The following is a 25,475-nucleotide window of genomic DNA, read 5'->3' as shown; positions in this document are numbered from 1 at the left end:
TTTTCTGCAACCCTTCTCCTGGGCCTCTTGCAGACTTCATGAGGCTGCCATAAACGGTGCCTCTCCAAGAGAAAACTCCAGTGAGGAGCATTTCCTAAACTTCTAGGCCAGGAGTTGGAAAACTTTATCTGTAAAGAGCTAGATAGTATTTCTGACCACATGGACCCAATGATCTCTGTGGACACTACTCGGATCTGCCTCTGTGCTTTGAAAGCAGACCTCGGCAATGCCCAGAAGAGTGGGTGTGGCTGGGTTCCAAGTCAACTTGATTTGTGGACACTGAAATTTGAATTTCAAATCATTGTCATGTATCATAAAATTTTATGCTTTTTTTTTTAAGCCCAACTATTGAAAATGGGAAAACTAACCTTAAGCTTGTAGGTTATAAAAAAGCAGGGAGCTGGCTGGGATTTATTCACCCGTGTTTTAGAGCCTAGAATCATCATCTTGTGGGACGAGATCAGGAAAATTCCCTCTGGAAAATGCTTCCTTAACTTTCCCTCCATCCGTCTACAGTGGACCAACAGATAACGGACCCTTTCTCCTCCTGGGTTTGCTCGTCTGCTCGGTACTGTGTATTCTAAATCTGTCTGGAAATGCCAGTTGGTTCTTGCTTCTCTTTTACCTCCTTGCCATGCAGTCTGTATTTTTGGTTTTGTGGCGGGCTCCAAGCCTAGTAGGGTATGTTTTAGGATTACAGTTTTTTAAAAATCTGGAGTCTTTGACACACTTATCAGGAATTGGTTATTGGCGTATTGTTGTTGTTTTTTAAATAAAAGGAGGCTACACCTTTATTTAACTAGTGTTGTAAAAAAGCAGGGATTATTGTTATTTTTATTGAATTAAAGATTCTTTAAATTCTATAGTGCTTTGCAAATTTCAGGAGTTTCATACATATGATTTCTTTTTGGAAATTATTTTTCATTTTTGACTGTACTGGCTCTTCCTTGCGGCTCTCAGACTTTCTCTAGTTGCATTGCCTGGATTTCTCTTATTGTGGCATGCAGGGCTAGTTGCTCCAAGGCATGTGGGATCTTATAGTTCCCTGACCAGGGATCGAACTCAAGTCCCCTTTGTTGAAAGGCAGATTCTTAACCACTGGGCCACCCAACCCAGGAAGTCCCTCATATATATGATTTCATATAATTCCATAATAACCCTTTTTCCCTCTTCCCTGTATCTTTTCTCCCCTTTTCCTCTTTACACTGGTAACCACTAGTTTCTTGTCTATTGGATATTTGTGCTTTAATTGGAGTGTTTTGAAAAGTTGTCTAATCCCAAGGGACTGAAGCTAAACTAGAGTATGATGATAAATAGAAGGAGTGATGATTAAAATAACATTCATGAAGAACTACCTTGTGTCATGACTGTTTCACCTGCTCTTATCTGTAGTAACAATTGTGAAAACAATCCTAGGGTTGTGATCTTATGTATTATTTTTATTATAAAAATTATTTTTAGTTTATTATTTAATTATATTATTATTATTATCTCCATTTACTAATGGAGAAATGGAGACACAGGTTAAACTGCTCTCCGCCTCCCCCGCACTCCCATCAGGATCTGGTAGAGCCAGGCTTGCTCAGATGCTTCAGGCTAAATTAGGTTTTGTTTATACAGGCTAGAGTCGCTGCCCTGGCTGGTGGTGGCAGTTTTGCCAGGTTTAATGAGGATTCTGTAAATTCTTGACCTTCACCACTGTCTTATTTTTAACTTGGCTTCTCTATGTAGGTGGGGTCTTAGCCTATAGAACTAGCTGTTGTGATGGGTGAAGGGTGGGCTTCCCTGGTGACTCAGATGGCAAAGAATCTGCCTGCAATGCCAGAGACCTGAGTTTGATCCCTGGGTCGGGAAGATGCCCTGGAGAAGGGAATGGCAACCCACTTCAGCATTCTTGTTGGGAGAATTTCATGGACAGAGGAGCCTGGTGGGCCACAGTCCATGGAGTCACAAAGAGTCAGACACGACCGAGTGACTAACGTGACACAATCACATTGTGATGGGTGGAGGGCGATGTGTTTCTATGGTCCAGGCCCCTGAAGGCTGAGTACACACACTCTCCTGCATTGTAGGTTCCAGGGAAGACAGCATCTGGGTTGGTTCTGTCTTGCTTTTTTTTTTTTTTTCCCTTTCCCCTCCATCTCCTCTGAGCTTGCCTCCTTTCGGTCCTGTCGTCAGCACATTCTAGCCTCAGCATTCTCTGGATTCGCCAGCTTGAACGGCAGTCCCTGCTTTTGCCTTAGCAACAGAAGGCTTTTTTAAATCAGAGAGGATAGTAGACAGTGCCAGAGTCGGCCAAATTTATATAACTAACTGGTAACGGGTCTCTCTGTGCTTTGCAGAAGCTTTTCGCTTGGCACCTTTCTCTTGGTACATTCTTTTTCTTCCTTCAAATCTCTAGAATTCTCAGCAGTCAGTGTCTTATGATTACAAATGTAATGTGATGTGGAAAATAAAATGGTCAGAACTTTTGGGAGTATCTCTGCTCTGCCTGGCTTTTTGCCATGTGAGCATCTGTTCGTATGTTTTATTTTTCTAAAGATGTTTTTGATGTGGGCCATTTTTAAAGTCTTTATTGAATTTGTTACAATATTGCTTCTGTTTTCCATTTGGGTTTTTTGACCGAGAGGCATGTGGGATCTTGGCTCCCTGACCAGAGATGGAACCTGTAACCCCTGCATTGGAAGGTGATGTCTTAACCACTGGACCACCAGGGGAGTCCCTGTTAGTATGTTTGATCCTCGCCATGTTCTTATAGTTACCGTCTCAGGAATAACTTGTTTCCCTTAGTTATCATATCCAAGGAAGCTGAGATTCCTTTTGACATATTAGTTTTAGGCAGTATTAACAATTTTTCTATAGTAAGCCCACAAGCGGTCTTCCTGCTGATCCATTATGAATAGACAAAAGTTTATCACTGCCTTGAGTTTGCTCATTTTCTATGAAAAGTGATTGAGATTTGATAGGGAGCAAGAATGACAAACACATTTACTTATAAACTGCACAGGCGCTTTCCCTCATTTGTTAGAAGGATGAGGTCATGGGATAAGAATTGTTAAAGATAAATAAGCATCAAGACCTTCCTGGCAGTCCAGTGGTTAAGACTTCCAATGCAGGGCGTGTGGGTTCATTCCCTGGTCGAGGAGCTAAGATCTCACATACCTGGCAGCCAAAAAAACCGAAACAGAAAACAGAAGTAGTATTGTCATAAATTCAGTGAAGACTTTAAAAATGGCCCACATTAAAAAAAAATTATTAAAAGACAAAGGAAAACAAACAAAAATAAGCGTCAACATTCTGACATGTATTAGCACATCCGCTGTTTCTTGGGTCCATCTGTGTCCTGGAGTAAGAGTGATATAACAGGATAGGCGTGAGGCAAGTCATCAAGGCGAGTGTGGCGACCTTCCCTCCTTGAACTGTGCTTTGTGTCCTGGGTTTTCCCTTTTAATCAGTTCCTAAGTATTTGTCGTGCATTTGGAATGGTGCACTGATTTTTGTCCATCTGTCATTATTGTTGTTGAAATAAGCGTCCTCTAAGTAAATGAAAATTTTCGAATAGCTGAAGTTGAAATCAGGACGGGACATAGGTGACTTCTGGAGAATAATCTTGTTATACTGCTTATCGTTCCAATCACCAAGTTACTCTAATCTTTTCATGGAATGAGAGCTATTTTAAATTCTTCCTTACATTTTCTTGTCATCTTAAGCAGCACACAGAGCGTAATTCTTATAAGCCAGTTCCGGTTCGGTGAAAACGGAATGATATCCTCGAGGGCTTTAGAGGTGAAACTGTAATCTCTACCCTTACACCGAAGGGTGTCAGCCTGTTTGCGATACAGTGGCTACGTGGTGGAGGCATCTTGGCTTTCTGTCACTTGCTTTTATACCTGCGTTCATCCCCAGCAACCTCCTCCACTCCCGATCTTTACTTTGCTGCTTCTAATTAATTATGGTCTACAAATCCACTCATTCATTTAGCCAACACACCCTGGTCAGGTATATCATGCACCGAGTACTGTCCTCGAGGGCTTGGAGAGCATCAGCATATAACACAGATTCTATTCTTATCCTCATGGAGCTTGTGGTCCAGAGGGGGAGACACACTAAACAGATGAATGTATAACTACAGAATGATGGTTGTCATATAGGAAAAAAAGGAATAGGGGATAGATAAACAGCAAAGTCTTACTATATAGCATAGGGAACTATATTCAATATCCTGCAAAAATCCATACTGGAAAAGACTATGGAAAACAATATGTATATATGTATAACTGAGTCACTTTGCTGGACAGCAGAGATTAACACAACGTTGTATTGATAAATCAACTGTACTTCCATAAAATAAATTTTAAAAACAAAACATTTCTTAACCTAAGGAAAGGGCGTAAGGGGCGAATGGGAGACCTGTTTTAAGTGGGGGAGGGGAGAGCAGGGTTGGGATTTTGGAGGAAGTCCTAACTCTGGTAAAGATTTTGCATCCACCCTAAGTCATGTGGGGGGGCCACGTGAGAGTTTTAAACGAGGGTTGGAAGGATCAGATTTGGCATGTGAGTTGGAATGAGTGCTCAAGAAAGGAAGCCACGAACTCCATCCTCTGCTAGACTCTCCAAGGAAGAATGAGTGTTCCAGTGAGGGAGCTCCTGGTCCCTGTATTTTTGACGTTTCTTTTGATTGCTCAGCATAGGGATTGGCAGGCTTTTTATTTTTTTCCTTTAAAGAGGCAGATAAGTTTGCAGCCATTTGGTCTCTTGCAGTTTTCCATCTCTGCCGTTATAGCATGAAAACAGCCATGGACAATCCTTAAATGAATGCCTGTTGTTGTTTAGTTACTAAGTTGTGTCCAACTCTTTTGCAACCCCATGGACTGTAGCCCACCAGGCTCCTCTGTCCATGAGATTTCCCAGGCAAGAATACTGAAGTGGTTTGCCATTTCCTTCTCCAGAGGATCTTCCTGACCCAGGGATTGAACCCCGTGCAGGGAACTCCTGCAAGGCAGGTGGATTCTTTACCACTGTACCACCAGGGAAGCCCAAATAAATGCCTAGGTTCCCATGAAACTTACTTATAGGAACAGGTGGCATGCGGGATGTAGTTTGCTGACCCTTGGCTCAGAGGATGCTTTGTTTATCATTTCCACGGTCTTCATCATTGAGGTGGTTGAGCAAGGGAGGAAATGCAACCTACGTGGTTGTCCCTGGCCTCGAGCTGCTTATACTCATTATGGGAAGATAAGTATATACACTTTGGAAGTCATCAACTAACATTACAAGGCAATATGTAATTAGGCACCAACATGATGAACAAAAGAAACAGGAAATGTGATGAGTTTGCTCATTGGCTTGGAATGAGTGTCTAGGAATGGTTGTAAAGGCTTCATGGAGAAGGTGGAATGTTGACAATCACAGACACCTTGAAGTTGAATACACCTTGAATTGAACACAGCCTAGTCCAACCTGCTAATTTTACAAGTATGTAAACCCAGGTGGAATTGATCTTAAGGCAGACCCTGGACAAGAACACAAGTCTTCTATTCTCTAAATCTTGGCCCAGGTAGTCTTTCTCTTTCAGGTCTGGTCTTCCCACAGTCTGAAAATACCTATCTAGTAAATTTGTAGTAGTAAAGAAGAAAAGGATCGAGAGGTTCCAAGTTATGGGTTATATGGTGGCTTCTTTGGTCCTTGAAGAAAGGGGTTCTTAAAAGACTGAGAATAGCGTGATTGTACCTATTATTTGGGATGAGAAGGAAAGAAAAGAGGAACTAGTGCGGAATGGGAAGGGAAGGAGGTGAATATGGATTACAGAAAGATGCGTGGGTAACTGCCACTTGGACAGGGAGGCAATCTACATGTCCTCAGTAAGAAGAATCTCGAAATTCTTTACCATGTGTGTGTTCAAAGGCATATCCGTGCTGTTAGAGTACTTGACTGCTGTAAAGAAGGAAGGAGTCTGTGTGCTCTGATGTGGAAAGATTTCAGTGATGCAGTATTAGAAGATGAACAAAAGTAAGTCATAGAATAGTGGGTATATGTAGCCTTTCCCCTTTATATATGTAAACAAAACCCAAACCCAAGGTAGCCAGATTGGCCACGTGAAAGCATGTATGTGTGTTTTATGTGTAAATGCTCAGAAAATGGTCTGGAAAGATGCACACCATAATAAAGAGAGTGTTTCTCTGGGAGTGGTGGCTTTGAGCAGAGACTTAAACATTTCACTCTATTTCATAATTATTAGAATGGTTACAAGGAATAGTTAGGGAATGTGGGTTTGACATGTACACACTGCCATATTTAAAATCGATAACCATTAAGGACCTACTGTACAGGGAACTCTGCTCAACGTTATGTAACAAGCTAAATGGGAAAATAATTTGAAAAAGAATAGATAACATATATATGTATAACTGAATCACTTTGCTATACACTTGGAAACAACACAACATTGTTAATCAACTATGTGCCAATATAAAATAAAAAGTTAAAAAAGAATGTTTATTTTTGTTATAAATAATGATTTTAAAAGAGCAATATTAAAGCAGTAAGGGAACTTCCCTGGTGGTCCAGTGGTTGAGCTTCACGCTCCCAGTTCAAGGTTAGGGTTCTCCTGGTTGGGGAACTAAGATCCCACAGGCCACACGGCACAGCCAAGGGGGAAAAAAAAAACAATAGAAAGTGCCAGGTTGGGTGGGAGTTGGAGGGAAGGATCTGACAGTTGAACTGGGTTATCTCCAAAATGGTTCTGGGAATCACAGGTGATTCGAGCCCAAGGGGGTCCGACTTGTTTCAGGAAGTCCAAAACTTAGTTGGGGATCTGAATCACTGGGAAAGCTTTAAAAACCGAATCAGACCAAAACAGATTCCTGGCCCCATTGCAGATCCAGCTGATCTCAGGTGATGGGCTGGGGATGTGGATTTTTAAAAAGCTTCTCAAGGTAATGACGTTGCAGTTGAAGCCCCAGGCTTGCTCTGGTTTAATTCCCCTGCCTGATCATAGAAAACCAGCCTCAGATTTTCTGGCTCCTGTTCTCCTCAGCTTGTTTCATCAACTGTGTCTCTTGATTTAGATGTTTTCCCTAACATCGGCTTTCAGGCATCATCTCAGTTTGTTTTTACATTTTATAGGGAACTTTCTTAAATGTTGGTTTTGAACTTTAACTGCCCTCCTTCCCATGCGTTGTTCTTAGGCTCTTGGGTGGCTGCAGGGCCATGCTCCATTGATCATGGCCTCAACAAATAGGAGGTGCATCTAAAAGTATTAACTCTGTTGTTTAAAGCTCATTCAGAATACCAAGGGCCTGCCTCTGATTTACAAAATAAAAAGAAAAGGCCGTTTAGCTTTGTAAAGACAAAACATTTGAAAAAAAAAATCACACTTTGTCTATTGGTTAATGCTACTACAGGGGTTAATGCTACTAAGTGCCACGAGTGTAGTCAGCCGTGCCCCTGGCCGATGATCGAGAAATTACCTTGTACTGCCTTGACTGACCGAGAATGCACTTGCCCACCTGGCATGTTCCAGTCGAATGGCACCTGCGCCCCCCACACGGTGTGCCCTGTGGGTTGGGGGGTGCGGAAGAAGGGGACAGAGATGGAGGATGTGCGGTGCAAGCAGTGTAGTAGCAGCTTGAATATTTGTCATCCTGCCATCTCAGCTGATTTGTCCAGGTATCAAGAAATGGCCACCCATCAGTTAGGTTGTAGCAGGAAGACACTATTCAGCAAGTTACTTTCCTTTTGCATTAAGATTTTAACTGCTGTATAGCATTTTTAATGTGAGTCCCAAAGTGCTTTCACGTTCATATTCTCCATGATTTTATAATCAGTTTGCAGCTTCATTTTACAGATGGAAAAAAAGAAAGCTGAAGCAAAGGTCAGGCAACAAAACCAAAACTTTGCAGCCAGGAGATCAGGCTCCCTATAGAATTGTAGTCTGTCTTTCTCTCTCTCTCTTACGATGTAGCTGTTAAAAGGGCACAGTTCTGGGCACTTCCCTGGTGGTTCAGTAGTTAAGAATCCACCTTCCAATGCAGGAGACTTGGGTTCAATCCCTGGTTGAGAACTCAGATCCACATGCCACCGAGCAACTAAGCCCCTATGTGCCACAGCTAGAGAGAAACCTAAGAGCTGCAACTGAGACCTGATGAACCCCAAAATGAATGAATATTAAAAACAGAATGGCACAGAACTGGTCAGACTTTTAATGGGAATGATGATGGTTGGGTAGGGATTGTTCCATCCTTTCTCCTCCTCTTCCTGTGTAACATCTTCTTAGCTTTTGTTCCTCCTTTCCCTTTTTTTTTCTTTCAGCTTGGATTCCTCAGTACCACCAGGGCTCAACCAGAGCAGAAGGCACCAAGTCTCATTGGCAAATACCACCACGTTGACCGCGCCACCGGCCAGGCGCTCACCTGTGACAAGTGTCCAGCAGGAACCTATGTGTCCGAGCACTGTACCAACACAAGCCTGCGTGTCTGCAGCAGCTGCCCCGCGGGGACCTTTACCAGACATGAGAATGGCATCGAGAAGTGCCACGAGTGTAGTCAGCCGTGCCCCTGGCCGATGATCGAGAAATTACCTTGTACTGCCTTGACTGACCGAGAATGCACTTGCCCACCTGGCATGTTCCAGTCGAATGGCACCTGCGCCCCCCACACGGTGTGCCCTGTGGGTTGGGGGGTGCGGAAGAAGGGGACAGAGATGGAGGATGTGCGGTGCAAGCAGTGTGCTCGGGGGACCTTCTCCGACGTGCCTTCCAGTGTGATGAGATGCAAAGCGTACACAGACTGTCTGAGTCAGAACATGGTGGTGATCAAGCTGGGGACCAAGGAGGCAGACAACGTCTGCGGCCCGCTCCCGTTCTCCTCCAGCACCGCCCCACCCTCCCCTGGCACAACCAGCCTTTCACGCCCTGAGCACACGGAACCCCACGATGTCCCTTCCTCCACTCTCATTCCCAAAGGTAACTTAACCTCGTGCATTGTGTATGTGAGGAAGGCTCCGAGCCCTGTGGAGGGGAACTGAGAATGGGCCGGGACCCATGATGCTCTCTCCATCTGGTCTGTTCCAAAGTCACCCCTTGAAGATGGGGCTTGCCTTTTGTGGCTGTTTAAAGTCTAGCTCCCGTGGATCTATTGGAAACATTGAGACTCAGAAGTGTTAGCTATTAGGGAGGAGTAAATATCTGAGAACTAGGTGACATCAAGCTAGAAAATTAGAACCAGGAGAAACAAGGTCAGTGTGTAGCCTTAGGGAAATCACTGAACTTCTACAGGCCCTGGTCACACACTTGTCAATCATATGACACCATAAATGAGTGATTTGGCTCCTTTAAGGTCCCTTCGGATTAAAAGTTTTCTACACCCAGTCAGTCCTGGGGAGACACAGCCAGAAGGTCAGAAGGAGAAGGGGATAAAAATACCACAACATCTGGAAGGGAAAGATGAATGTTGGACCCGAGGAAGTCCAAGAAAAGGAAGGTCAGGCAGGAGTGTCAGGAAATAAGCACATTTGTGTCACACTGAAGGTAACTAGCGTTCACATCTGGAAAAGAGTTTGCTTTTTTTTTATCATAGGACTTTATGTCCTTTATCAAGTATATCCCAGTTTTCCTCAGAATTCATTTTGGATCTCAGGCAAGAATAACATTTAGCTTTTATTTTCAAATTACGTTTGATTGATTTTAATTTTCATGAGATGATGGCCGAAAACTGTCTAGCGAGCTTTCACGTGTGGTTACATTTGACTTTCTGATGAGACCCCGTAAGGAAGGCCTTCTCACAACAGCCACTGGAGATGAAGCAGCAGCTTCAGAGGGCTCCTGTGAGCTCTTCAGGTTTCCTCAGGGGTCAGGTCCTGTCTCTCAGGACTTTAAATCCCTGGCTTTCACTCCTTAATGGAAAATTGCTTGTGGAAGCTTCTTTGAAAGCAGTCCACTAAGCTGCCTGCCCAAATCTTGCTTCTCTGTTACTAGCACATACTAAGCAAGTCCTGCTTTATTTTCTTCACTGAGTATCCCACCAAACCTTTCTCTGGTCCAACTTAGATTGGAGTTTGAACTCCTTCCTTTATTTTAGTCATGTTTTCCATTGCATCATGAAATAGCCAGTTGGTGGGAGAGGAAGAATAAAGAAATTAAAAGACAGCGGAATTCAGTTGGAACTAGTTTTCTGAATACTCAAAACAATTAAGAGTTGACTTAGTAGGTGCAGCCAGGAGAAGCTACTGTGAAGCTCAGGCGCTTTGTCCCTAAGGATGCCCTTGCTTTTGGCAGGAGAGACTGAGGTTAGCTGTTAAGCTGAGTTTTAACCTCCCACATAAAGGCATTGTCAAGGTCTTTGTGAAAATGTACAATATCATTTATTCTAAAGCTCCATAGGTCATCTCTTCTTGGATTATCTGACCTGGTTTGGAGATGACTAGGAAGAGGAGGGAATGTGTAGATACCCCACATATAGAAAAGCTCTTCCCCCCTCCTTCCTCTTTTTTTTCTAGGCATCAACTCAACAGAATCCAACTCTTCTGCCTCTGTTAGACCAAAGGTGCCAAGTGGCATCCAGGAAGGGACAGTCCCTGACAACACAAGCTCAGCGAGTGGGGAGGAGGGCATGAACAAGACCCTCCCCAACCTCCAGGTAGTGAACCACCAGCAAGGCCCCCACCACAGACATATCCTGAAACTGCTGCCGTCCATGGAGGCCACTGGGGGTGAGAAGTCAAGCACGCCCATCAAAGGCCTCAAGAGGGGCCACCCCAGGCAGAACCCACACAAGCATTTCGACATCAACGAGCATCTCCCGTGGATGATTGTGCTTTTCCTGTTGCTGGTTCTGGTGGTGATCGTGGTGTGCAGTATCCGGAAAAGCTCGAGGACTCTCAAGAAGGGGCCCCGGCAGGATCCCAGCACCATTGTGGAAAAGGCAGGGCTCAAGAAATCCATGGCCCCCACCCAGAACCGGGAGAAGTGGATCTACTACTGCAATGGCCACGGTGAGCCTGCCAAACTCGTTCCAAAAAGAGATTCCACAGTTTGGGGAGTCTCTTTTTATACCAAGTGCTGTTTGATCTGGTTGTGATAGGAGGAATCCAGTGGTTAGCATGTGATGTGGCAGTGTCCGGAGAGAATAACTCATCTCTCCTGGTTCCCCTGGCCATTTAAAGGACAGTATTTCCCAATGAGACGTGACAGTGACCCTCAGGGTCTTTGTTCAACTTTGTCGTTTAACAGGTGAGGGGATCAAGTTCAGAGAGGTTTGGCTGCCTTGACCTAGGGGAGTCAGTCTTTTGTTTCAGCGAAAGTGGGACTGAATCCGTAGCTCCTGATGAGGCTGCTGAGAAAATAGAGGGAGGAAAGAGGCAACTTGTCTGAAGTGCGCTTTTTCAAATTTGAACCTTGCCTTTAGGTTCCTGTCACTTTACCCACATGTATTTCCCCCCCTTATATTTTTAGGATCTCATTTCTATCAGGAAGATAGGAAGGATTTTTGGGTTTTAGCCACCCAAAGCTTAGTATATCTTGATCACCTGAGACTGGCCCTATACCCTTTACCTAGTTATCAATGTGTAGGAGTACGGGCTGGAATATTTCAGTTTTTTCTCTTTGGAGGGCAAAACATAGCTTATAAAACTTGTCCTAGTAGCTAAGTGTGATCTGAAGACTGCAGTTTTCAGACTGTGGCAGTAAAACTTCCCTTTCTTTAATATTAAATAAGATTTCAGCCTAAGTTTTGATAATCCCATTCAGGATCTTTCTCCTTAAAGATAAAGGCATAAAGCTTAACTTCCTGTAAAGTGGTTTGACCTTTTGTATTGAGTCTTAAAAATGCTTATAGTCTTTGACCCAGCAGTTCTGTTTCTGTGAATTTATCATAAAGATATAAACCAGAAATACTAAAACAAAAAATTTAAGCACAGGGATCTTGAACTTTTAATTCAACATCAGGTATAATAAATAAAAACCAAAAGTAATCAAAGGGTTGGTTTTAGGGAAATGACTAAGTAAATTGTGGCATATCCATATTATGACTATGAATATTACGTTGAGGTTGAGAATTATGAAGTTTTTATTATTTTTTTTACCCATGACATGGGGAAACGTTTATACTAGATTAAAGAATAGAAAAAGCCACTACACACCTTATATAATATAATCTTAGCTATCTTAAAACTTGGGAATAAATTCCAAAAGGAAATATGCCAAAGTGATAATGATTAAGTTTCTTTCAGTTTGGTGGTGTTCATGTGGATTTTCCCTTATTAGTTTTGCTTTTTACCCAAATTTTTTCTAATAAGCACATGCTATGCTTATAATGAGGAATGTGGAGGAAGTTTAAGAAAACAACTCATTTTGTTTCCCTTTGCTAATTTGTGTGAATGTCAAACCAAGTGTGAAAGACTGGGGTGAACTTCCTGCTTGGGATGAGCCTGCACAGACTTGAATGAAACAACCTTTTTCTGGCAGCTGAAGAAGGAAGACTCCAATTTTCCCTTTTTAAAAAAAAATTTTTTTTAATATGGATATAATTGCAAAAACACGAAAAAATTGCAAAATCAGTACAAAGAATATCTATATTCGTGTCCCCAGTTGACCTTTTGCTAACATTTTGCCCTTTTGCATTATTGTTTGCTCTTTTTCTATAAAAATTTATGTGTTTTATATTGTAAATTGTGCCAGGTAATTTAGTTATATATAAAATGTCATGTTACATAATATACAATATATCGGTAATTTCCCTGATGGCTCAGATGGTAAATCTGCCTGCAGTGTGGGGGAGACCTGGGTTCAATCCCTGGGTCGGGAAGATCCCCTGGAGAAGGGCATGGCTACCCAGTATTCTTGCCTGGACAATTCTATGGACAGAGAAGCCTGGAGGGCTCGACATAAAATAGTTTTTCTGAACCATTTCATGACCATTTATGGCAGATACTTCAGTATTTATTTCCTAACAATAAGGATATATTCCTAAAGAACAGCACCATTTTCAACTTCACTAAGTTCAACATGGATACAATATTTTAATTTACCATGCATATTCCTCAGTTGTCAGCTGACCCAGTAAAAGGCCCGTGATAGAGAGAATACTTTTTCCTGTGATATAGGATCTTGCCTAAGATCTGATATTTCATTAAATTGTCCTTTAAGTGGCCAGGCAGAACCTTTGTTCTAATATATATAGTTAGCAGAAAACAATGTGCCCATCCTGTTCAATTAAAGAAGCGACTCCATTCTTTCAGTAGCTGTGTTTATGGCTTAGGTTATGGACAGCTGTATTTCTAAAACTCTTGCGGTGTAGTTTTCAGAATTCTTGAGAATACAGGAAATTATAGAAGTCCAGCAACACAAAACAATTTAATATAATGATCTTAGGCGTTTTTATGGCCACTGTAACCTTGTAAATTACTATGTCCGTGTCCTTGAAACAATCCTATTTTGTAGAAAGAATGGAAGAACCAAATCAAACAATACCTGACCCTACCTTCTGAGGAAGCAGAGCTTCAGCATTCTGTTTTTCCAGCTAAATCACAGTCATCTCATTCAGATGTTATTATCTCTTTCAGCAGTTTAACCTTTTTCCCTGGGATTTTGCCTTGGGAGGTTTATATTTAAGATTTTTGTTTTTTTTAAAGGAAGATCTCTTCTTTCCAAATTGCTTTCCTCAAAGGTACACTCAGGTAAAATCCCATAACAAAGAGAGGTTCTGTTTCAGAAAAATCATTCCAGGTGCTCAGAGAGGCCTCTGGAAACAATACCTTGTTGATCTGATTGCAGTGAGTTCTGGCCAGCAGATAATCCTGTACAGTAAGATCATTTTCTGGTCCTTATCCATTTCACACTGAATTGTTCAGGAGGATAAGGGTGAGGATAAAATCGCCTAGTCCTGGGTGTTCTGTGTAGGAGGTCATGTAAGACCTCACTTACCCTTGCTCGCCTTAAGCAGATGGTGCTGTGTTCCTGAATGCCCTGTAGACCCCAGCACTCTGAAGCCAGACCAGTGGTTCCCACCTTTCTCATCAACAAGAGCGTCTTTTTTTTTGGTGGGGCGGTTCCTCTTGCCCCTTATGGATTTACAGTTTTAAAGTTGAATTCCACAAAACTGCTACCCTACTTTCACAGAATCCTAGTGCTGGAAACACAAGATGAGGTCTTCTGTGGCCAGGAAGAAGACTGCGAGTGCTGTGTGTTTTATATGTTTCCTTCACTTCTAAAGTCATGGCAATTTTCTGTTTGGCCAGTTGGCACTGTACTCCTTTGGGCTTGGTCCAGTGTGGGAGAATTGGTCTTTGTTCAGATTTTTATTTGTTTATTTAATCTTGTTTGTGCTGGATCTTCCTTTGTTTCTGCGCGAGGGCTTTCTCTAGTTGGGGGGAGCAGGGGTATGCTCTAGCTGTGATGCACAGGCTTCTTATTGCAGTGGCTTCTCTTGTTGAGGAGCACAGGCTCTGTGGCGCTCGGGCTTCAGTAGTTGTGGCTCTCAGACTCTTGAGCACAGGCTCAGTAGTTGTGCAGGCTTGCTTAGTTCCCCTGTGGCGTGTGAGATCTTCCCAGACCAGGCATCAAACTCGGGATCGAATTGATCTTTATTGGGCTTACGAAGGAAGACCATTTCCCGGTTTCACAACTCTGCAGGCTTCATCCTCTTTCCAGGGGAAGCAGTAAGAAACAATCAAGTTGTAGGAAGGGAATTGTGATTGTGTTTCTCTTATAAATATTTCCCCGAAGTTGCAGGGGTTGGTTGGGGACAGATGCTGAGTAACTGGAAGCTGTGCCCTGGATGTATCTGAACAGCATTAATATACTCTTCAATCAGATTTCAGGAATGACATAACATTTCATCTGAATTATTAAAGCCACCATAAGCAGTGATCAGAAATGAACAAATGAAGTGCATTAGGAATTCAGTAATGAGTACTTTTCCACTTTACATGTTTCTCTGAAGTGAGACTAGAGGGTGTTTGCTACTACCCACACACTCAAGATCTTGAGGTGATTTGGGGGTGCAAATCACCCAAATAAACTGTGACTTTCTAACATAACTTTCTAACCTGATAAAGGTTTCTGCCACCATTAAGTTTTCATTGTCTACTTTTCTTTAACAAAGACTGGTACCATCCTTGGGCTTCCCTGGTGGCTGTCAGTAAAGCATCCACCTGTCAAATGCCGGAGACACAAGAGACTCTGGTTCGATCCCTGGGTTGGGAAGATCCCCTGGAGAAAGAAATGGCAACCCACTCCAGTATTCTTGCCCAGGAAATCCCATGGACAGAGGAGTCTGGCGGGCTATCATCCTTACTGAATGCCATATCCTGTTCTAAACATTTTTATAAATTTAATTTAATTTTCTTAACCCTATGAGGTGAGCTGCTACCATCACCATTTTGTAGGTGGGAAAACCAAGGTGCAGAGAGTCACTTGCCCAAGGTCACACAGCTATAAAGAAGTAGTGCCAGGTTTTAATCTCAGCCACCGATCTGACTCTAGACACTTCTTTCTGATTCTCAAGAGTCTGGATTTATACAAAATCTGAATTTTAATCTTTCCAGTGTTAGAAATTTCTAGGTTTTTGTGGTTGACTTTTTTTTTAACCATGCCCAATCAAGAAAAATTTACTTCCCTTAGCAAAACCCAGCTTGTTCTGAAATAAAACAATCATAAAATTGTCATCAGTTATGAGTTTGCCTCCACAGAGGCCACCCCGATCACCTCCTTTTCCCTTTTTCTTGGATTGCTTGCAATGGAAGCATTCTCAAGCCAGGTACCCAATGGCTGCAGGCTCTGAGGGCCGTTTGGAAAACAGAAAAGCTGTTTCAAAGAAGTCTGAGGTGATGGAGTTGTGCTCATAGGAACTCACATCTGTTGAACTTGGTAGTGCTTTTCTCAGCCCTGGATGGCAGCAGCAGCAGCAGCAGCAGCTGCAACCAAGAAACCTTCCTTCCTTTGCCAGAAGCCTCCTGGACTCCAGATTCCAGACAGTCTTCTTGTCTGTCAGCCCAAATTTCCTATGGGAAGTAGGCTTGAAGTGTAAACACCGGGGAGCCGGGCTGAAGAGAGCAGATTCTTCCACTGACGAGGCTGCCCGGTCCTTGCTGTGTCCTTGGGCAGCAGTCATCTCACAGGGAACAGGCAGGAACAGGCGGGCTGCTTTCCAGTCCCCCACACCCCACCCTCTGTCTTTGCCACCTCTGCTTCCAGTAATGCTGTTTCCAGCAGACGGCACCTTTCGGTGGATTCTAGGATGTTTGAGAATTATAAAGCACACATAGCCGTTGCAGGAGAAAAGCCTCTTACCGTGACAACTTCAAAAGCATTACCTTGTGCAGAGTGGAGGGAGGTGTAGCCTTTGCCCTTGGAAGGCTGCTGTCCTCCCCAGGCCCACCGGGTGGTGACTTCTTCCTCTAGGCTTTAGAGGACAGGTATTTATGTTTTATGGAGGAGGAAATGGCAACCCACTCCTGTTACTCTTGCTGGGAAAATCCCATGGACAGAGGAGCCTGGCTAGCTACAGTCCCTGGGGTTCCAAAGGGTCAGACACGACTGAGCTACTGAGCATATTTGTTTTCGATGTATATTTTAGTCTCTCATTTATCTAACAGTTTTTGAATTTAAGCTATTTGGGATACTGGAAAAACACATCAGCATTTTCACCACGTAGGGCTAAAATACAAGCAGGGAAAAAAAGTCCCTTACCAGTGAGTGTCCTTGAATCAACCTGGTCAGGTTTATGTAAGCAGATTTTGCAGAGGAGGAAGAGTTGCTCGAATTCTGTTGACCGTTCTTCACGAGTAATTAGTTGTTACCCTTGCAATGTGTGTACAGAATTTGATGTGTTGGGTTGCTAATATGTCAAATTGTAAAAAGTAGGTGGGTTCAAGTTTATAAATTAAAAAAAAATTCTTACTATATTTTGTCAAAGATGCCACTGATTGTGGATTCACTGTTATTTTATACTCCAATAAGGAAAAAAAAAACACTGCAACCAAGCTATGGAAAGGCATTGATTAAAAACATATCACTTATATGTGGAATCTAAAAAAATGATACAAATGAACTTATTTACGAAACAGACTCACAGATATGGAGAACACATGTGTGGTTACCAAACGGAGAAGGGGTGGGTGAGGGATAAATTAAGAGTTTGGGATTAACAGATACACACTACTGTATATAGGGCTTCCCTTGTGGCTCAGCTGGGAAAGAATCCACCTGCAATGTGGGTGACCTGGGTTTGATCCCTGGGTTGGGAAGATCCCCTGGAGAAGGGAAGGGCTACCCAGTCCAGTTTTCTATCCTGGAGAATTCCATGGACTATAGAGTCCCTGGAGTCGCAAAGAGTCAGACACGACTGAGCGACTTTCACTATATATAAAACAGATAAATGACAAGGTCCTACCATACAGCACAGGGAACTATATTCAGTATATTGTAATAGCCTATACCAGAAAAGAATCTTCTGAAAAAGAGTACCTATCTATCAGCCTATCTGTATATCTGAATCACTTTGCTGTATACCTGAAACATTATAAATCAGCTGTACTTCAATTTTTAAAAAGTGCTTTCAGATGTCTTAGAATGTCTAAAGTATGGTGGCAATGTTTTAGCCCCAATCCTGCCTGTTTTCCATGAAGTCTGACAGCATGATTCTAACTGAGTTGTTCAGTTCTGAGTTTTCCGCTGTGGCCAGTTGGCTCCCTGGGTTCCTGTCTTTCTTCCTTTGGGTCTCCTCCCACCGCTCTGGCTGTTCCTTCTTCAACTCCTTGGCTAGGTCCTCCTCTTGGACCCCACCTCTGAATAATGGAGAGCAGGCTCCACCTGCACATACTCCCTCCTTGGGTGACCCATGGCTTTACATACCATTTATCTGCTGCTCATTTCCACGTGCATTTTCCCAGCCTGGATCCTGCACCTGAACTCAGGCAGAGTACCTCCCACCTGCCTGACAGACCCAGATGTCCAATAGGCACCTCCCACTTCAGATGTGAAAATCTGAATCCTAAACCATCCAGTACACATCCGTTACCCAATGCAGAAGATGGTGCCTCCAGTCTTCCCCCTGATTAGAGCAGAACCTTAAAGTCATCCTTAGGTTGGGAAGATCCCCTGGAATAGGAAATGGCAACCCGCTCCAGTATTCTTGCCTGGAGAACTCCAAGGACAGAAAAGCCTGGTGGGCTGCAGTCCATCTGGCTGCAAAGAGTCAGACACGACTGAGCATGCACGCATGTTAGAATCATCCTTAACTCCTTTCCTTCTGTCTCACCCAATATTTGATCCATTAGCCAATCCCACCTGCTCTCCCTTCAAAATAGATGCAGAAGCCAACCATTTCCTCTCCTTTTTACAACCACCACCCTGGCCCAAGCCACTGTCACCTCTCTCTTGAATCATTGCCTTGACATTTTAACTGGTCGCTCCGCTTTTGCCTGTGGCCCTTTTAGTTTATTCTTGACACAGTGGCCAGAGTGATCCTGTTCGATGTTAAGTCAGATAGTGTCATTCGTGTCATTGAAAAGTCAGAGACCCCAGTGACTTTCCATTGCATGCACAGCAGCAGCCTGGAGGCCCAGTGTGATCTGTGCTCCCTTCCCAGCCAGTGATCTCCAGCTTCCAATGCCCACCACGTTCCCCATGGCTCACTTGCTCCAGCCACACCGGCCTTCCTGCCCTTCAGGGTACATGTCAACACCCTTCCTCCCTTCGCACCTGGTGTTCTCTGCACAGGGCCCACTCCCTCACCTCTAGGGCTTGATTCCAACGTTAGCTCAGTGGACCCTTCTCTGAGATACCAGGGAGCAGGCCCGTATCTAAAACTGCAGCCCAGCCTGCTCCATCGCCTTCCCTCTGCTCTCTTTTCCTCCCTAGCTCTCCTGGCTGTCCAGCACATGGAATATTTCATTACTTCCCCTATCCCCCAGCTGAATGTAGGCTTCACCAGGGAAGGATTTTGTGTTGCTTCATTCATTGCCACTGCCCAGTGCCTCGAATTGTGTCTGATGCTCAGTAAGGGCTCAATGCATTTTTATTGAATGAATAAAATCAGCATCTTCAGATATAGGCTAAGATGAAGGAAGAGGACATTTTTGGCTTTGTGTTTTTTGTGTGTGTTCCTCTGAGAAATGAAAGAAAAAATTATTAGTTGTCCTCACAGCATCAGTGAAATTGATATCTTCCATCTGGAAAACCATCTACTGTCTTGACAGAGTTTGCCCTTGGTAAACAGTTCCTCCATTAACCGTGAGACCTTTGCACGGTAGTTTTTAGCGGCTCCCTAGATTCATCTGAGCTTGTAATGATTGCCCATTGAACCTTCAACAAGATAGTGATGAATTCTGCCTTGGAAACCACTTTAGGGTTTCAAGTGAAATCGAAACAGTTCCCCCAGCTTTTTACCTCCTCAGGGAAGGAGTATTTTTAACTTGGGGCAAACCAAGTTCCTGGCATGGATGAAGCAGTTTTCTGTGTGATGCTTTTGGGAGTGATCGTTGTAGATACAGTCTGTTTTTATTTTTATTTTTTTGACCATGCAGGATCTTATCCCCTCCATCAGAGATCGAACCTGTGCCCCCTGCAGTGGAAGTGCAGAGTCTAAACCACTGGATTGCCAGGGAAGTCCTGATAGAGCCATGTTCTAACCATCCTGTGACATGCTGGTTACTGCAAAATACATTCATGTGTGGGGTGTCTGCTTTTAGGAGCATTCACTGTATTATCAGGCCAGACAGACCGTGGCTTGGATAGTTTATCTCTGAAGGAGGTTTCCACTCTCGTGGGACCTCTTTGCCCCATGAGCTCTGGACTCGGATGTGCAAACAGTGGACCACCCTCCATGGAACCCCTGGCAGAGGAAGAGGTTCTTGCACAACAACTGGATTCCTGTGCCCAGAAGCCTGTGTTCCCCTCATTGACAGCCACATGTTGGCCTAACTTCTGGTCATGATAAAGACTATCGATTTGGCTGGACCACACAGCAAGAATGTGATAGCCTTTGGTCCCTCACATTCTCAGGGATTTAAGTTACAGACTAAGGGGGTGATAAATGGTGGGGATGAGCATTTTAGGTAAGAGGGATGGGATGACTAAATGGCTTCCATTCATTCATTCAGAGATACTCATTGTACTTTTTATTATTGCTAGGTTCTGGGAGTTGGTGGGGATCATGGTAATGAGAGCAGGCATGGGGTTCAGGCAAAAGAGGTCCAGAAAAGGCATCTCTGAGAACATGACCATTGTACAGGGCATCGTGGAATGCTGAAGCTAGGCTTTTATTCAGATTTCTGAACTTGACCTACATTGCTCTATATAAACATTTTATGTGTTGTGTCCATCTTTGCCCTGCGTCTGCTGTTGGCAAACTTGAGATTACAACATGTGTTGGTGAAGAGCATGCTTGGGGTGGGGAGTCAGGCTGGGGGTAGAAGTGAAGTGGTTTTGAGCTCATGTGTCCTGTTTTCCACACGTGTGTCTCCGGAGACTGTGTGTGCGTGCGTGTAGAAACCAGGATAGGGATAACTGTGGAGTCATCTGTCCTGGGAAGAGTTTGTACACTAATTGCCTCCATGAGAGTTCTTTCATTCTTTGTCCCTCCTCTTCCCCGACTTCTTTTTCCAGAAGGATAATGAGAACTGCTATATACATTTCACTAGGATGGGAGATGCAGTGGCAGTCTTTTTAAATGGTGAGAATGTAGTACCAGCAAAAAGCTTATATTAAACACATTCATCCCTTCCATGTACTCATTCCTGTACCTCATGGTTGTATAGCATGAAACTCGGAGGGCTGTATCGTGGGGTCCACATGACCTCTGTTTCCTCCAGTTCAGTCATCACCGTTTTTTGTGTGTCTTCCAGGGAAGGCTTTACTGTGGCTTCTTAATGATGGCACTCATTTCAGATGTTTATTTCCAAAAGGAAGGAGCTTTAATACTTTCTTTATAAAAGTCAGTTCGAGTTGTTATTGAAAAAGGAGGAACCCTTTTTTGCATGCTGGCATTGACATGGAGCTTGAAAAGAAAGGAGCCTCCAGTGAGGGTTGTCACCCAGATTATATCTAACTCAGGGTTTTATAATGTTTGGGAAAATACTGTGTCTTTCACGATAACCTCATGCCTTTTTCTTAAGCTCCTTCAAGGTGGAGCTGGGCAGTCTGCTCACTCAGAAGAGGGAGCCCCCAAGTGCTGTCTTGATGCCCTGCGTGTGGCAGGGGAGGCGGCATTGACCTTTCACCCGTCCCTTTCTGTGGGTGGCTATTGTCTTGTGCAGTGATGCCCCTTCGGACACATACTAGAGAGATTTCAAGAAACCCAGGAGGCTGGGATGCTCTAGCCTGGCTTCATTGTTCAGTGCCTGTGATCCTGATGCTAACAGCCTGTGTCTTTGTAGAACTCCTCCTACCTTTCAGATTCGTTGCTCCAGTGACCCTGGTCCAGAAGTGGAAGAAACAGAGGAAGGAGAATCAGGGTGCTCTATAGTTTTAACACTTGACCCCATCCATCTCCTTACCCGGCCTATGAGATAAGAAGTGGTATTTTCATTTTACTGATGAGGACACTGAAATCTTAGAAGTCATTTGCCCCGGAGTCACAACTAACAGGCCACAGAGTTTGAAAACATATCTTGGGATTAGCAAGTTTGTGATCTTTCTACTACTTGCACCTTAAAAATCACAAGCCATTTCCCCTGGGCCAGGCCCACCTTCTCAGATGCAGCCCCTGGCTAGTACAGCCCCTGGTTTATAGGACTTGACTCCTTCAGTGACTTCTTTAGAAACTTCTAGCATTCCCCAGAGCTCCAGGACCCGCAAACACAAGAAAAGCGAAGTTAACCTCATTGCCCATCAGTCAGCACTTTCATGGGTTGTCGATTGTATTGCTTTTCACCCTAAGGAAAAAGAAGTTTGGCTAAACAAGTTAAGATTAATTCAACACATAGTGACTGTCTTCAATGAAAATTCTCAGGACTCTGATGGACATATGACCAGGGCACCCTGCCAAGCAGAGACTTGGTCTCAATCTCAATTTCACTAGCATTTCGCAATGAGGTTAATCACTGGGGTAGGAACTTTCATTTTTGTGTGTGTGTTTCTTTTAACACAGCGCTTTTCTAAGTCTTTTTGCCATTTGATATTTCAGTCTCGTAACTGATGAGAATGTAGTACCAGCAAAAAGCTTATGCTAGACATTCGTCTCTTCACTGTTTTCATGCCATACATCCTGGTTTAAAGCAACTTAAACTGCTACCATCTCAGAGGTGGGAGAACTACAGCACATGGGCTCATTTGTGTTGCTTATGGCTGCTGTCACCTAACAACAGAATTGAGAACCTGCATAGTTCTGAGAGACTGTATAGTCCTCAGTATTTATTCTTGCCCGGTACAGAAAAAGTTTGCTGAAACTTCCTTTTTTTTTTTAAAGGGACCATAGTTTAAAGAACTACAGTTGGTATCCTCAGAGAAAAACTTTCCCAGCATCTGCTTGGTCAGTAATAACAGGCCAGGAAGAAGCACACACGTCGTGGCCAACCCTGAGTGCATTCATATGTGGACTGTGTCCTAGGAGCAGAATTCAAGTGAATAATAATGTTCCTCTCTGACACCACATTCCATATGATCCACAGCAGAGGTACCACTAACTAGCTGCTGCTGCTGCTGCTAAGTTGCTTCAGTCATGTCCAACTCTGTGCGACCCCATAGACGGCAGCCCACTAGGCTCCCCCATCCCTGGGATTGTCCAGGCAAGAACACTGGAGTGGGCTGCCATTTCCTTCTCCAATGCATGAAAGTAAAAAGTCACAGTGAAGTACTAACTAGCTAGGCAGCCTTAAAACTGGTCACTAATCTTACTCCATGAGATTCCTCACCAATAAAATTAAACACTTAAAGAAAATTATATATCCCACATAATAGTATGTGTATATATGAGTTGTATATGAATACATGTCTGCAGAAGTGTTTTATATATATGTTACATATACAGCTTTAAAAGGAGTAATAAAATAAAAATAAATACCAAGTACAGTAATAAAATACAAAGACCTGTTCTCCCACCATGCAGCTTTGGAAGTTGAACCTTGTGAATACTTTTGAAGTCCCCTCTGTTCACCTGTCCAGTAATGCCCCCCTCCCGCCCCAGAGGTAGTGATCTCAGTTAATCATTCTATTGCATTTCCTATACTTGTTTGATTGATTTTGCCTGTAACTTTTTTTTTCTAAACAAAGAACACTTTCAGATCCCATCAAATGTTGTGCTCCATAGGCATGACTTCATTTTCTTGGTGCTAAACTCTTTGTCTTAAAATCTCACAAGGGCTTTCAGTCCAGCAAACACAGTTAACACACAGTGGCTGCCCAGTGAATACTCTTGAAATACTCTGCAGGTTTTTCTTTTCCCTTTGGTGGTGATGGTGGGATTGGGCAAGGTACACCTGGAGTCATGGGCTAGTTCAGACTGGTCTTCTCCTGTGGTGGTCTGTGATCCTGAGCTAGGCTGAGAGGTTGGGGTCTCCAGAGCCAGTGGTTGCCTCTGCCATCTTTGTCTTTATCGACTCTGCAGCGGGAGGGGCCAGGCTGGTTCACGTGAGTTGACTCCATGTTTACACAGTAGAAGAATAAGGTGAAACCTGATTCATGGTCCTTAAATTTAGCTTCCAGTTAATCTTAGTTGAAGGAAAATCTCATTGCACCCATTCTTCGTGTTTTCCTTTTTTTTTTTTTTTTTTGTAATTTTTGTGGCTGAAAAAAAAGTATAAATGCTGGCTTTCGGAAGAAGGAGCTATCGTTAAGCGTAAGCCTTTTAAACTCTGTAATTACTCCATAAAGCCTGCGTGTTTGCATCAGAAATGCATTTTGTCTTAAGCTGTAGTGCTCAGTGTATGGAGCATTTATAATGATGGGGTACTTCCAAAAATAAATCGACTCTATAGAAAATGTTAATCAGCTTATCCCCAGGGACCGTCCTGAGTATCTCCACTGTACAAATGAGGAAATGAACATGACAGTTAGTGGTTTGCCCAAAGCCACACTGTCACTGGCATCACGAAGATTTAAGCAAAGGTCCCACGTACAAGAAAACACAGTCATGTTTCCATGCAAGACAGTGTGGGCCTTCCTCGAATTGACCTACGTTAAGATTCAGGGACAAAGAAGCCTTTGGGTGTTTGGAAGAACTGACTGCATCAACCACAAAGAACTGGTTTGCTTCTGAAAGTTACCTGTGGGGTTTTAAATAGGACTTTTTTTTTTTTTTTTGAGGAGTCTGTTTACTTGAAATCAAAAGCTATGTATCTGGCTAAAGATTGCTATGAAAACTAAAAAGCAGTGGGTTCAAGTGTATTTCACACTGCCAGGGAAAATAGTGTGAGAAGTACAGTCATTTCTCAAAGTGTGGTATCCCAGTTTTAAAGTTTTCAAGAAAGCAGCCTGCTACCAGGCACTTACTTTCCGAAACCATTTTCAGGGGACTGGTTCAGGATATTTGCATAGTCTTCCAAATCATCTGCCTCAGTGGCATGCTGTGACTGAGGAAGGGTTTCCATGGCTATGGAAACCACAGAGTCTTCCATTTACAAGGACACTTCTGGAATTCTTAGTGCTCTCTTCTTAGGCACAAATGGATAGTTTATTTTATAAATATTTTCCTCAACAGCTGATTGGAGCAAAAAACGTTTTGTTTTTTTTTCCCTCCTGACTAATGTCTAGTTAATTGAAAAATTCAGTTAACCATCCTGGTAAACTCTTCTTCACTTTCTTCCCCAAACTTCACTTGGGAACTTGACTCCATTTTTTTTTTTTTTGAGTAGTAAATGTTTTAAAGACTTTTCAAGATTTTTATTTTTAAAATTGAAGTATATTTGATTTACAATGTTGTATTAGTTTCTGGAGTACACTGAAGTGATTCAATTTGATACATATATATTCTTTTTCAGATTCTTTTCCACTGCGGTTTATTACAAGGTATTGCATATAGTTCCCTATGCTAAACAGTAGGACTGTGTTGCTTATCTATTTTTTATATAGTAGTTTGTATCTGCTAATCCCAAACTCCTAATTAATTCCTCCCTCACTCCCTTCCCCTTTGGTAACCATAAGTTTTTTCTACATCTGTGAATCTGTTTGTTTTGTAACTAAGTTCAATTGTGTCATATTTTAGATACCATATATAAGTGGTACCATATGTTATTTGTCTGTTTCTGACTTACTTAGTATGATAATCTCCAGGCTGTCTATGTTGCTCAAATGGCACTATTTCATTTTTTACAGCTGAGCAGTATTCCACTGTGGATATATACAGCACATCATCTTTGCTAGCTACAGTTAGCCAAGACATTGTTAGCTATAATAACTCTGATATCTGGGCGTGTGAGTATGGCTGTTGAACGATACGGTGTTGACTCACAGGACTTATTCATCTGTGGTAGTAATTACCGGAGCCCTGACTGTGGGGCTATATTGGATAAATTTGGGCAAAGCCAATGCGTAATTGCAGAAAG

At 43.1% G+C, this 25,475-nt stretch overlaps 1 protein-coding gene across 1 annotated transcript in view; it reads left to right on the top strand.

The window, feature by feature from the left end:
- Positions 1–25,475, top strand: part of TNFRSF21 (TNF receptor superfamily member 21) — a 68,023-nt gene that overhangs the window by 9,649 nt on the left and 32,899 nt on the right. The window contains exons 2-3 of the mRNA XM_055406523.2: positions 8,310–8,961; positions 10,494–10,988. Of these exons, the coding sequence (XP_055262498.2) occupies positions 8,310–8,961; positions 10,494–10,988 (1,147 nt within the window). The remainder of the gene's footprint in view (positions 1–8,309; positions 8,962–10,493; positions 10,989–25,475) is intronic.

The sequence above is a fragment of the Moschus berezovskii genome, chromosome 23 (genome assembly GCF_049115385.1).
Source record: "Moschus berezovskii isolate FMDL1 chromosome 23, NW_MosBer_1.0, whole genome shotgun sequence".
Taxonomy (NCBI): Eukaryota; Metazoa; Chordata; class Mammalia; order Artiodactyla; family Moschidae; genus Moschus; species Moschus berezovskii.
The sequence above is the reverse complement of the archived record's forward strand: the minus strand, read 5'-3'. Positions and strand labels throughout refer to the sequence as shown.